The sequence below is a fragment of the Myotis davidii genome, unplaced genomic scaffold (assembly GCF_000327345.1).
Source record: "Myotis davidii unplaced genomic scaffold, ASM32734v1 scaffold135, whole genome shotgun sequence".
Lineage (NCBI taxonomy): Eukaryota > Metazoa > Chordata > Mammalia > Chiroptera > Vespertilionidae > Myotis > Myotis davidii.
In genome coordinates this window covers 4,938,341-4,952,035 of record NW_006289813.1, presented here as the reverse complement: position 1 = coordinate 4,952,035, position 13,695 = coordinate 4,938,341, and the positions used below count along the sequence as shown (strand labels likewise).

General features: G+C 33.7%; 1 protein-coding gene across 1 annotated transcript in view; it reads left to right on the top strand.

Moving 5' to 3' along the window:
- The window catches only part of IPO11 (importin 11), a 138,026-nt gene that overhangs the window by 33,129 nt on the left and 91,202 nt on the right, over positions 1-13,695 (top strand). Inside the window, exons 10-16 of the mRNA XM_006762425.2 lie at positions 72-264; positions 939-1,091; positions 3,044-3,087; positions 5,368-5,458; positions 8,178-8,225; positions 8,991-9,096; positions 13,247-13,373. Of these exons, the coding sequence (XP_006762488.1) occupies positions 72-264; positions 939-1,091; positions 3,044-3,087; positions 5,368-5,458; positions 8,178-8,225; positions 8,991-9,096; positions 13,247-13,373 (762 nt within the window). The remainder of the gene's footprint in view (positions 1-71; positions 265-938; positions 1,092-3,043; positions 3,088-5,367; positions 5,459-8,177; positions 8,226-8,990; positions 9,097-13,246; positions 13,374-13,695) is intronic.

The following is a 13,695-nucleotide window of genomic DNA, read 5'->3' as shown; positions in this document are numbered from 1 at the left end:
CATGAGTTGTACTTATGGATGATTACATGCCTATATTAACTTGGGAAAATATATTTTAATTTTCTTTATAGCTTTTGGACTTTTTGGATCAGCATCCCTTTTCATTTACTCCTCTAATTCAGAGATCTCTGGAATTTTCTGTAAGCTATGTATTTACAGAAGTTGGTGAAGGGGTTACATTTGAACGATTCATTGTCCAATGCATGAATCTGATTAAGATGATTGTCAAAAATTATGCTTATAAGCCATCCAAAAATTTTGAAGGTAATGCTTTACAGGTAGTTTTACTTTTTCATTTTTTTACTGTAATTGAAGTGTGAAATAAATGCTACTTTTATGTAATTTCTTTGAATTTATGAAGTCTGAAAAATAAAATGTTGCTGCGACATGAAATAGAGATGAGAATTAGAGTCTTATGTGAATGCCAGCTTTAAAAAAAACCATACAATGCATTTAGTAAGCTGTCTTTGTAGTACAATAGGAGATCAGTGGAAGCCCAGGGACTTTAAGATTAAAGTACTATAGTAACCACTGCAGCTCATGTTGTAGGCTGTATTTATTGGTATAATTAAAAATTTTCTCTGACTTGATTTTATAAGAGGTTACTTCCATATAGGCTATGCTCTTTGTTATATTACTTAGAATTCATCATGTGTATGTGTACCAAGATGAGGAAATCTTGTAGGGGAGAGCGAGAAACAAGTCACTTCAGTGTGGTGTGATAATATAGCATGATAGTGCACAAGCTATAGTGGTAACAAAGAAGCAAGACTCGTGTGACCAGAAGAAAGAGTTTTTTTGTGCTTTGTCCATAATGAAAATAAAAATTTATATACCACTATATCTTTTCCCCTAAGGGTGTATTTTAAAATTTGGTATATAATCCTACTTGGGTAGAATTTTGTCTGTACAATTAACTTGGAACTTTATTTTTCTAGATAGCAGCCCTGAAACCCTTGAAGCTCATAAGATTAAGATGGCATTCTTCACATACCCCACTTTGACAGAGATTTGTAGAAGATTAGTCTCTCATTATTTTCTGTTAACTGAAGAAGAATTGACAATGTGGGAAGAAGACCCAGAAGGCTTTAGTAAGAATCAGTTCTTTAGTTTTCCCATGGCTTTTCTCCCCTTTTCATAAGTAGATTCCATCTATTTAATTATAGGTATAGATTGTTTTTTAATACTGTATACCGCTTTTGATTTGAGAATCTTGGTTTTTAATGAGTTGTTCAAATATAGAGAATTTTTCTCCAGAAAGAGAGTTTTTAAATTTTTAGGTATTATGCCAAAACCGGTTTGGCTCAGTGGATATAGCGTCGGCCTGCGGACTGAAGGGTCCCAGGTTCGATTCCGGTCAAGGGCATGTACCTGGGTTGCAGGCACATCCCCAGTAGGAGATGTGCAGGAGGCAGCTGATCGATGTTTCTCTCTCATCGATGTTTCTGACTCTCTATCTCTCTGTAAAAAATCAATAAAATATATTAAAGAAAATACTTAAAATTTTTAGGTATTATGGTTGTATCATGTAGTTTGAAACAAAATATAAAATTAACTGCCTGTCAGTTTCTCCTTTGTGATTCATTCCATTATATTTTTTTAGAAATATTTACTCCAGAAAGAAATTTGGAGATAAAAATTTCTGAATTGCTGAATAGGTTACCTATTTAAATTTTAATTTTAAATTAGTTTTTTGATGATTAAAATATTTTTAATCATCAAAGTTATTACAATGTGAAATTTGTAGATCTTTTTGTCTATTTGAATTTTAATAGTAGATTGAGAGAATAAATCTGTCAAAGTCCTTGCTTAGAAAACCAAGGAATTGAGTACTTAATCAAATATCTGTGATTTACTTTAGTTATGGTCAGACATAGGCTAGATTTTAGCCTCTACTGATCTCTTTGGCTGAGTGCCTTTGTGTAGTTATACACATAAGTTTCCTAATATTTTAAGAATGTTTTAAACATTTTGGAAGACTTATCTTCCTTTGTCATTTACAAACAATTTTAGTTCATAAAAATATGACTACACTGTACAGTGCATTCCTTTTTGTTTTTGCTTTTTCTCGTAGCTAAAATCAATGTTTCATATTGCCTTTTCTATGTACAGTATATAATATTTTAACATGTAACACTGAATCCCATATTTTTAAAAGTCCCTGAAGTGTTTTACTTTAAATGTAGGACATTTATGGAAAATGTCACTAATTCTTTTTACTTGTAAAACATGATTATTGTACCAAATGAAATGATTCTTAGGATTGTAGTGATAGTTTATCAGGTGATATTAAATATTCTGGAAGGGACAAGTACTTTGAGCTTTCCTTTGTACAGAATTTTTTAAAATATATTTTTATTGCTTTCAGAGAGGAAGGAAGAGGGAGAGAGAGATAGAAACATCCATGATGAGAGAGAATCATTGATTGGCTGCCTCCTGCAAGTCCCCCACTGGGGATCGAGCCCACAACGCAGGCACGTGCCCTTGACCAGTATTGAACCTGGGACCCTTCAGTTCACAGGCCGATGCTCTATTCCAGCCGTGGGCAAACCACGGCCCGCGGGCCGGATTCGGCCCGTTTGAAATGAATAAAACTAAAAAAAAAAGACCGTACCCTTTTATGTAATGATGTTTACTTTGAATTTATATCAGTTCACACAAACACTCCATTCATGCTTTTGTTCCGGCCCTCTGGTCCAGTTGAAGAACCCACTGTGGCCCTCGAGTCAAAAAGTTTGCCCACCCCTGCTCTATTCACTGAGCCAAACTGGCCAGGGCCAGAATTTTAATGAAAGTGAGAGAATGCTTATGGATGAAAGCACTTGATAGGTGACTGTAATGTACACAGATATAATCTGTAGCTTCTAGTAAAGAAATCTGTTAGACCTTGTGTCCCCAAGGGTTTGCTTTCACTGTTATGTTTAAAACAATTCACAGAAATATTAAACTCATATTATTTAAAATCTTTGTTTTCCAAACTGAAATTTTTGAAACATCATTATTACATTTCTGGAGAGCATTATTTGTCGTATTTTAATTGCAGCAGTGGAAGAAACAGGAGGGGATTCTTGGAAATACAGTTTGAGGGTAAGTGTTGATTGAAAGAAAAATTGATAGGGAAAAGCTTAATACTTCTATTAACTGTTAGTAGAGAACGAAACTTTTTTGAAGATTCCAAGCATTAAGTGGGACAGATAAGGTATTCATAATTATAATCATTTATATTTGAGAGTGTTGCTGATGGGAATGGAGTTTTTGTGGTGTCACAAGGAAAAGCATTTCCAAGGATCCACAGAGAGGATGAGATTTGGTGGCAAGCTTTAGTTTTGGTACAAAATCAAAGGAGTGCCTCAACCATGTGGATCTAATAGCCACCTGGGGCTCCCAAGGAATTTGAAACAGAAACCTGGGTACTGCCTTTGCCTTTGCCTTGTTGAAGACAGGCTTGGACTTTTTCCATGGCAGAACGGAGAGAGATGGGACATTGGGAAGCCAGAGGCGAACTCTGTTGATATTACATCATAAATAAACCGCCTTGCCACGTCACAATCTGCATCCTTGATAGCTTTTCTTGAGCTCTCATGGAAGAGCTGTTTCTCACTGACAACAAGAGGAAAGTACTTAGTAAAGTGATGAACTTTAATCTGAAAAAATCTATTTTTGGTTAAATTGGCAGTATGTGAACTGAATTTTTCTTCACTTTGCAGTCAAATTGATTGGGAAATAGTTGTCATTGCAGAATTACGAGGTCTTTTTTAAAGTGAAAGCTATCTTTTTTTTTTTTGGCTATAATCGTTTTATATTTCCTCTGAAGTATTCAGTAAATGTTAGTAATTGTAAAACTTCTGTTGGTATGTTATTTCTCTTGCCATCTGGTGTAATTGATTTCAGAGACCAGTCCAATGCTTTTAGTTATAGAATGCTTTTTAAACATGCATTTATTGCCTGGCCAGTGTCGCTCAGTGGTTGAACATCAGTCCATTAACCAGGAGGTTATGGCTTGATTCCTGGTCAGGGCACATGTCCAGGTTTGGGCTCAATTCCCATGGGTGGATGTGCAGGAGGCAGCCAATTGATGATTCTCTCTAATCATTGATGTTTCTATCTCACTCCCTCTCCTTCCTCATTGAAATCCATTAAAAAAAAGTTAAACATAAATTTATTGATATGGCCAACATTTGAGGAAAATTTATCAAATGTGGTCTTTGAACTATTCTTATTATAAAGACTTGTGTTTACATAATTTGCAGTTATTTTTCTAAAAATGTATATTGTATTAGTTTCATAAACGTACATAGAAAACCACAAAGATTGTAAATCAGACAAATTATTAGTGCTTTAAAATTTTTTAAAAATTTTATTTACTTATGTTAAAGAGAGGAAGGGAGAAATGATGATTTGTTGTTTCACATATTTATGCATTCATTTATTTTAGTTCTTGTATGAGCCCTGATTGGAGATAGAAACCAAAACCTTGTCATATCAGGGCAATGCTCTAACGAAGTGAGCTATCTGTCCAGGCCTAGCTAGTGCTTTAAAATATTTTAAATAATTTTCTGTTTTAATATTACTTAAACTTTCTTTTAAGAAAAATTTTATATTAAATTATAGTATAATATTATGAACCCTCTGAGTCCAAAACCTAGTTTATCAGTTATCCAACTCATGGATAGACTTGTTTCATATAAATACATCCTCCCTCCCCAATTGGATTATTTTGAAGCAAATATCTGAGATGACACTCATTCCATCTGTCATTTTAGTGTTTATGTGTGTGTGATTCTTTAACATAAAGCACAGTGCTGTCAACATTTAATTATAATTTTCTCATCTTATGAAACATCTAGTGATTTAGTACTTTAAGAATCAAAATGAATCATTCATATTATGTAGGTAACACTGTGACTTCTGCTAACGTTTGTATTTAAAGAAATACTACTCTGGTGAATAGAACTAATGAATTGTTGGTTTATGCCATTGTTAAGAAAATATATAATTTATAACATTAATTCCTGTATAGTCATTTTATAGTACTGAATCTTTAAATTAATGTGGCTCCACATTACTTTTTTAATTTAAAGAATTATTAATTACAAATGTAAATTATTTCCTCTGTGTAGTTTTATATTTTTGCGTGCATAATGCTAAATGATTGAAATAGTGAAATAAATTTTCTATATGTTATGAATTATTATAATTTATAAGTTATAAATTATAAAACATATTAATCTACTTTTTTAAAGAAACACTAAGAATTGGAAACCACTAAGAGGTTTAGGATCTTAAGAATGACTACTCTTTGCTTTATTTTAGAATTAATCAGTTTAATATACCATTGTTTTTGTTAAAAAATTTTTTCCTCTTCAGCCTTGCACTGAAGTACTATTTATAGATATATTCCATGAATATAATCAGACTCTTACTCCTGTACTTCTAGAAATGATGCAAAGACTTCAAGGTGAGGTATATTTTTGTTACTTTGATTTATCTATTGGTTAATGTTTAATTAAAATAGTTTGCAAGTTCCTACTATGTGCAGTGCCTAATTTCCTAAGTCATATAAAGATAGAACTTGAGAAAAACCAAATGTGTTCTTTTCTGAAGGGTGGTCTCTGGGATAGAGAACAAGTGTGGACAATTCACAAAAGGAGGCCTTGGATCGGCCTTGAATATGATAGATTCTGCTATTATAAACCTAACAACAAAAGCAAAATTACAGGCAATTAAGTTTATTGCTTGTGGAAATAGTCCATTTGAAGCATGTTGTGACAAGTAGTGTGAGAAAAGGTTAAAATAATAAATGTTAGCCTCAGAATGGTGGCCGTGGGAATTGGGAGAAGGTATTGGATTTAAAAGAGAATGATGAGACCTGGAGATTATATACTAAATGAAATAACCCAGTCAGAGAAAGACAAATACCATGTGATCTCACTTATATGTGGAATCTAATGAACAAAATAAACTGATAACAAAATAGAACCAGAGGCATGGATGTATGGGACAGTCTGACAGAGATCAGAGGGGAGTGGGGGAGGACTGGATAAAAGAAGGGGACGAGAGTAGCCAAAGAGCAAACGTAGCCCATGGACACAGACAACAGAATGGTAAAAGCTGGGGGAGGGGTGGCAGGGGCTGGTGGAGGTGGGCAAAGGGGAGGGGAGAGGGAAATGGGGGACATCTGTAATAGTGTCAACAATAAAAAAGTAAAAAAAGTGATGAAATTTTTAGCATTATACTTTGTACACGAGAAATTATTTAACTATTAACAGGGATTTATCATTTTTGACTTTTCTGCTGTGCTCTACATTCAGGGAGGGGGCATTGATCACATCTGTTTTGTTCACACATTATTCCCAGTGCCTGTCACATTCAGTAACTATTTGTTTATCCATTGACTTTTGGCAGCTAATTGACTATACTAGCCAAAGGAAAGTGATCAGAAATGATCCTGAATGTTAGAATCTTAATGACAGGGAAAGCAGCTTTTAGTAGTGGTTAGAAAGAGAGCTTTCCTTTTGGACAGTATATAAGGAACCTTGGGAGAAGAAAATACATTCAAGGACAGAACCTGAGGCTTTCATCTTTAGGAATATGAGGACATGGAGGCCCTGCATCAAAGCTGGGTTAGAAACTATCGCAGAGATAAAAAGAGAAGGATGAGGGTAAATCCTGGAGAAGAGCATGTCAGAAGTGTCCAGTGCTGTGAGAGGAAAGAAGGCAGCAGAATCTTTGAGACTATAGATTATTTGATTGGTTGGGCTACGAATCACATTGCAAGGCAGGGGTCCTCAAACTGCGGCCCGCGGGCCACATGCAAATACAAATATTGTATTTGTTCCCGTTTTATTTTTTTACTTCAAAATAAGATATGTGCAGTGTGCATAGGATTTGTTCATAGTTTTGTTTTAAACTATAGTCCGGCCCTCCAACGGTCTGAGGGACAGTGAACTGGCCCCCTGTTTAAAAAGTTTGAGGACCCCTGTGTAAGGGATCAAGGATTGAGTAAATGGTGATGTCAGAAACTAACAACAAAAGGTAATCTCTGTAGGGAAGGAGATTCCTGATCTTGTTTGTAGTAGTTAGAGGATAGCTCACTTTTTAGCCTTTTGTTACCCCCCAAAAATTAATAGAGTGTTTCTGCTTAAATTATAAACTGAGGGAAAAATGAGCTATCAGCCAAGTTTTATTGTGGTAATTTTTAAAAATAATTTGAGTGTTAATTGTGTTTTCATATGAAAATGAAAATATATTTTGATATCTAATGTACAGTTATTTACTAATTTCTTAATGCACGATTACAGATTTTAAAATTCAATAACATTTATACCGTTTCAGTTACCTTTTCTGTTGAGCTTGGAACATTATTTCTGTTTTCTCCTATTCGTTTTATTTTTTTAAACCACTGAAGGGAAGTGGATAATCTATTTAGCTTACACTCTAATAAGTTGCTGGATGCTGGTAAGGTTTTCATTGATTTCAGAGTTTAGTTCTTTTTCTAGTTCTGGACTAATCTGATTATTTAGGGCAGTATTTATTGTATCTTATTAGACTAGAGAGCTTAGGAATTCATATTTAAGAGCAGAAAAAGCTTTGATAAACTTGTTAGAAAACTTGCTATTCTGAAGAAATGTACTTATTAAGTAAACTGTGTTTTTCATGTCTTTACCATGGCATTCTCTTTTCTGGATGGTATTGTATTGACTGCCAACTTTATATTCTAAAGTTTCACATTTGAACTTTTCATTTTATTGTCACTTTCATAACCTGTTTTTTTTTTTTTTTAATGTTTAGAGTGTACTGTGTGGATTTCCCATTCTTGTTCTTTTTGTGGGGAGGGAGACTCATATTTTTGAAATTTAAGAATTTTCTTACATAATCAGGTATAATACAATAGTTAGCAATATATGGCATATATTTTTCTGCATTGTTGCTTGATATAAAATTTTATAAATGTTATATGTTACGTGTTTTTTAAATTGCAATGTGGCCTTACATGTACCTGTGTTCGCTAATGGTGATGATAACAAAACTTCTACTTTCCCTAAACACCTATATGTATATTTAATATTATAAAATATATTGTGCTTAACTGAATCAAGAAACTAACAAATTGAGTTTAAATAAAATATTTATTAATAACTAATTTTATTTACTTTTACTGATACTTATTTTTTCAGGGCCCACTAATGTGGAAGATATGAATGCACTATTAATCAAAGATGCTGGTATGTTAAACTAAAGTGGTTTAGAAACATTTCTTTCTTCAGTAGATAATATGTCTGTTTTGTGGCAGGTGTTATGCTGGGAGTTAGGATATAAGGGTACCTAAAATATTGTAACTATCTTGTGGGGCGATAACCAAGCAAGCAGACAAATGATTATAACATAGCACCAGTTGGTTAATGCTAAAGTAGGTGATAGTTAGGTAGTTACTGTGAAAAAACACAGGTAGTTTTGGTGCGTATTGCAAAAGACCCTAAAGAAGTGTAGTATGAGAACACAAGAATAAGTGGGAGTTAGCAGAGGAGAGGGTGGTGTGGGAAGACCATACAGGCAGAAGCAGGAGCATGTACATAAGGGAAAAGGAGCGAGCACAGTTATGTTTTGAACTGGGAGTATTTCAGCTTAATTGAAACATAGAAGTTAAGGGGTTTGTGAGAGATGAGACTGGAGAGAGAGTAAGTAGGGAGTACTCATTTGGAAGCAGATGCTCTTTTATAATTTTTATACTTTGACTTAAATATTTTAAAATAAGTGTAATTTTCTGTTTGAAAGCAGTAGGACTATTTAGGAAAAACAGATTAAAGTAACTTAATGCTTAATGTTTCTAAAATGACTATTTACATAATTTTTATGATTAACATATTTTACATTTCCCTTTATTAACTCACATGTTTCCAAGTAGTTCCTAACACTAAGTTTCTTCTAAGGGCACTTGCATTTGGCTCAGTATCTGATATTTAAATTTTTTTCTTAAATCTTCTCCTTAGTGTATAATGCTGTTGGATTAGCGGCTTTTGAGCTGTTTGACAGTGTTGATTTTGATCAGTGGTTTAAAAACCAGCTTCTTCCAGAATTACAAGTCACTCACAATAGGCAAGTATAAAACTGTGTTCATTATCCACTTATTTTACCATAGTGATTTTCTCATGAAGATAAAGCAGAAAATTTGCTTTAAAAAAATCATGGTATGTCTTAGCTGATAGTGTCTAGTGTAGAAAGGAATAAGACTTGTGAACCTTATGTACAAGCAAAACAGTTTGTTATTATGTTTTTTTATTTCAAATGTGAATTGCAGTATTTATGAAGTATTTGATATTAGATAAGATAGTTTGTATAGGAAAGATAAAATTTTAAACAAAGTTTAGGGAACTGGAGGTCTCCGAATTATAGGAAGAAAATATGTATGAAAGGAAATCATTTGGATACCTAGCAAAGGGGTAGGTCTAGTGTCAGAAGTAGTCTAACCAAAGTTAGAAGGAAAGGATGAGATCACACACAGCATGCTACAAATCTTAGGAGAGGGTACAGTAGGATGTGAAGATACAATGGCAAAATGCATTTGGACACATTTAAGTATTTGCCTAATTATTTTAATTTTGGGTACTGAGTGAGTAAATTTGAAGGTAAGCGGTCTTATATAGTTTTTATAAATTTTTTCTTAGCTTAATATTATAGGCTTAAAAAAAGATTGCAAGAGACTTTTTTCTTGTTTTGAAATGTTCAGTTTGGTTATTTATTTTTGTAGATGTAGTGCCCATCAGAATGTCTATATAGTTAAACATCAGTTAACATTTCTTGACTACATTAATGAGTGAATAAGAAGGCCATCCATATATGGATCATTTTATGAATATTTACACCCATAGAATTGTAGATCTGGAGATACTTTTAAAGTAATTTTGATCAGTAAGTAGCTACTTATTCATTCATTCAATTATCCAATCATTTATTCGGTCAACAAATATTTTTTAATATATAAAGAAATATATTATTGATTATATTATTAAATAATATATATATGTATACACACACACACACACACACAAATACATTATTGATTTCAGAGAGGAAGGGAGAGGGAGAGAAAGAGAGAAACATTAGTGATGAAAGAGAATCAATGATCTGCTGCCTCCTGCACACCCTCTACTGCAAATTGAGCCCACAACCCGGGCATGTGCCCTTGACTGGAATTGAATCCAGGATCCTTCAGTCCCCAGGCCGATGCTCTATCCACTGAGCCAAACTGGCTAGGGCAACAAATATTTTCAACATTTGGAATTTGCCATTTCCTGTAGAGCCAGTGGTGAATAAGATGGATTGTGATGATTCTGCTCTCAGGGAGCTAGTGAGGCTTTGATAGAGAGAAAGTCTTCAGCAGGGAGACAAATGTGCAGTTTGATTGTCCTTACACCCTAGAGCAGTGATGGCGAACCTATGACACGCATGTCAGAGGTGACACGCAGACTCATTTTTTTGGTTGATTTTTCTTTGTTAAATGGCATTTAAAAATATAAAATACATATCAAAAATATAAGTCTTTGTTTTACTATAGTTGCAAATATAAAAAAATTTCTATATGAGACACGGCACCAGAATTAAGTTAGGGTTTTTCAAAATGCTGACACGCCGAGCTCAAAAGGTTCGCCATCACTGCCCTAGAGGCTATTTAGTCTAGACCTGTGCTGTCCAGTACAGTAGCTAGTATATGTGGCTATTGAGGACTTGAAATGTACTTGGTGCAATTGAGGAAATTAATTTTAATTAACTAAAAATTAAATACCAATATAAAATATGTATTGATCACATGTTGAAATGATAATATTTCAGATGTATTGAGATAAAAATACTAAAAAATTTCACTTCTTTCTTTTTACTTATTTTAGTGTGGTACCAAAAATTACACACTGGCTTGCATTCTATTTCTTTTGGGTCAGAGCTGATATGGATCAGTGTTTCTCAAACTTTAATGTGTATATGGATCATCTGATGATCTTGTTAAAAATTCTGGTTTTGGTTTAGCTTATGGGTAGAGGTATGGATCAGTTTGTGTGATTCTATCATGCTTCAGGATAATGATGCTGCTGGTCCAAGGACCACACTTTGAGGAGCAAACTGACCCCTAATCTTTTTGTATTTTAAGTATGTTTTTATTGATTTCAGAGAGAGGACAGGAGAGGGAGAGAGGGATAGAAACGTCAGTGATGAGAGAGAATCATTGATTGGCTGTCTCCTGCACACCTCACACTGGGGATAGAGCCTGCAACCCAGGCATGTGCCTTGACCAGGAATCAAACCCCATGACCTCCTGGTTCACAGGTTGATGCTCTGAACAACACCAGCCAGGCTGACCCCCCAATCTTAATTCTGCCCAGAAGTGACTATGATCTTGCAATTTGACTTTTCAAAATTTCATTCTTTTTATCTGAAATAGAATGTTGAATGTGGTAATCTTAAAGATATCAGTCCAAATTTGATGGTTCTGTGGTTCCTTCATTAACTCTATAAAAGTGTTGTTTACTTCCACCTCTAACTTTCTTCAAACAGTTCATATCCATTGAACTGGTATTTTTTTCCAGCTTTTTGCCCAGAATACTCTGTATCTTAAAATCTGTTCAAATCTCATCTCCCTCTTCCCAGTGCTCTCTTTTTCTTTTCTGAAATTTTAGTATAGAGCTTTGCATTCTTTAATTCTTTTAGGTGTATGATAAAGTTTTTGAGGGCAGGGATACTTACACATTTTGCATCTTTGATGAGTAATTCTATGTGATTGATCATCTTATAAGATTGTAATTTTCTTAAAAATGTGATATATTCATTTGCTTTTTCCATTTACACCCAGAAGTAAATATTTTGTAACTATAATTTATTATACTATCAAGAAGAGACTTTGTGGATGAAATTCTTAGATGCAGTTGATTATAATTATAACTTTGTGATTTTTATCACTGCCTAAAGACTGTCATATCCTTTGGCAAAGATAACTACAGAAAATAAATGTATGTACATGTTACTGCAAATGTTCTACAACTTTTAAAATATAAATCATTATTTTTTGATAATCTGAGTCAAATTCTGTAGTGGAACACCATTAACAAAATCAAAGAGATTAGCTGAAATCAATGTTAAATTTATATAGCATTCCTATAAGCCTAGAAATCTCTCACATTTTTAGAAATATAATATTTAGGTGATTAACAGAATTGGAATTGAAAAACAGGAGTGCCTTTATTACTCATTGGGCTTCCCTGTTCTTAGGGTTTGGGATATTAGCTAGTTATGCCTATTGGAAATAACTGTTTTTGGTTGCTTGAGGAACAGAAATGGACTTGTTTTTAATTATACAGGGTGTCCCCACAAAAATGTATAGACACTTTTAATGATTTATAAAGTCAATGTTTATTAACATATAGTTCATTTTCAAAATTAAGTGAATTATCAGCCGATATACACACTTTGAATGATTATAAAGTCGTTAATATACACTTCATTTTCAAAATTAAACGAGTTATCAGCTGTAAAAAGTGTGTATATATTTTTTGGGACACCTTATATATTTTTTAAATTTTATATTGTTGACATTATTGCAGATATTTCCCGTCTTTCCCCCCTTTGCCACTTCTACCCAGTCCCTGTCCCCCTTACCTTGGCCCTCTCCACACTATTGTCTGTGTCCATGGGCTATGCATATATGTTCTTTAGCTAGTATCTTCACTTTCCTTTATATAGTCGCCCTCTCCATTCTGACATTGGTCAGTCTGTTCCATATACTCATGCTCCTCTCATGATCCCGCCCTTCCTACCAGTCTCTAGTTGCTTTCTGCCCTTCCTTGTTAAAAGTCTCCTCTTCAGCTAGTCTTCAGTTGGTAATTCAGGCTAAATGTTACCCAATTTAGTTTTATTTCCACTTTGGTTCTGGGAGGAGGTACAAAGAAAGACCCACCTACTCTGTTGCCATCTTGAAATCCCCAGACATGTTTTTTATGTCCATATCTAGGTTATAGTTCTTTAAAACAAAATAATCAGATTTATAGTATATCTGCCTAAGAAGTTTTAAATTTTTTAACCAGTGCTTTATTATTAGGATTTGTACTGAGGTACATTTAGAAGTAGCTTTAAATCTTTTGCATAAGAATGTAGGTTGCTTTATATTATACTATTTTATATTTAAATCATGAAATATGCTGAGTGAAATAGATTTCTTAAAATATTTAACATTCTAATTTAATTATTTTTTCCTATCTAGGTATAAGCCATTGCGACGCAGGGTGATTTGGCTCATTGGTCAGTGGGTTTCTGTGAAATTCAAGTCTGACTTAAGACCCATGTTATATGAGGCAATTTGTAACTTACTTCAAGACCAAGACTTAGTGGTATGTTGTTTAAATGTCTTAAAAGAGTTATAAGTTTATTATAATTTTAACCTATGTTAAACTTCAAATTGAGAAATTGTTTATATATATTTTTAGACGGACTCCATAAATTTTATAACATCAGAGGCTACTGATAGAGTATATCTTTATCTCTGATAGTTTCATGAAAGTTTAACATTATTATTATTTTTTATTAAAAATCTTTATTGTTTAGATTATTACAGTTGTTCCTTTTTCCTCCCATAGCTCCCCTCCCCCTGGTTCCCCCCCCCCCCCATGCTCTTACCCCCCCCCCCGTCCTTGTCCATAAGTGTACGATTTT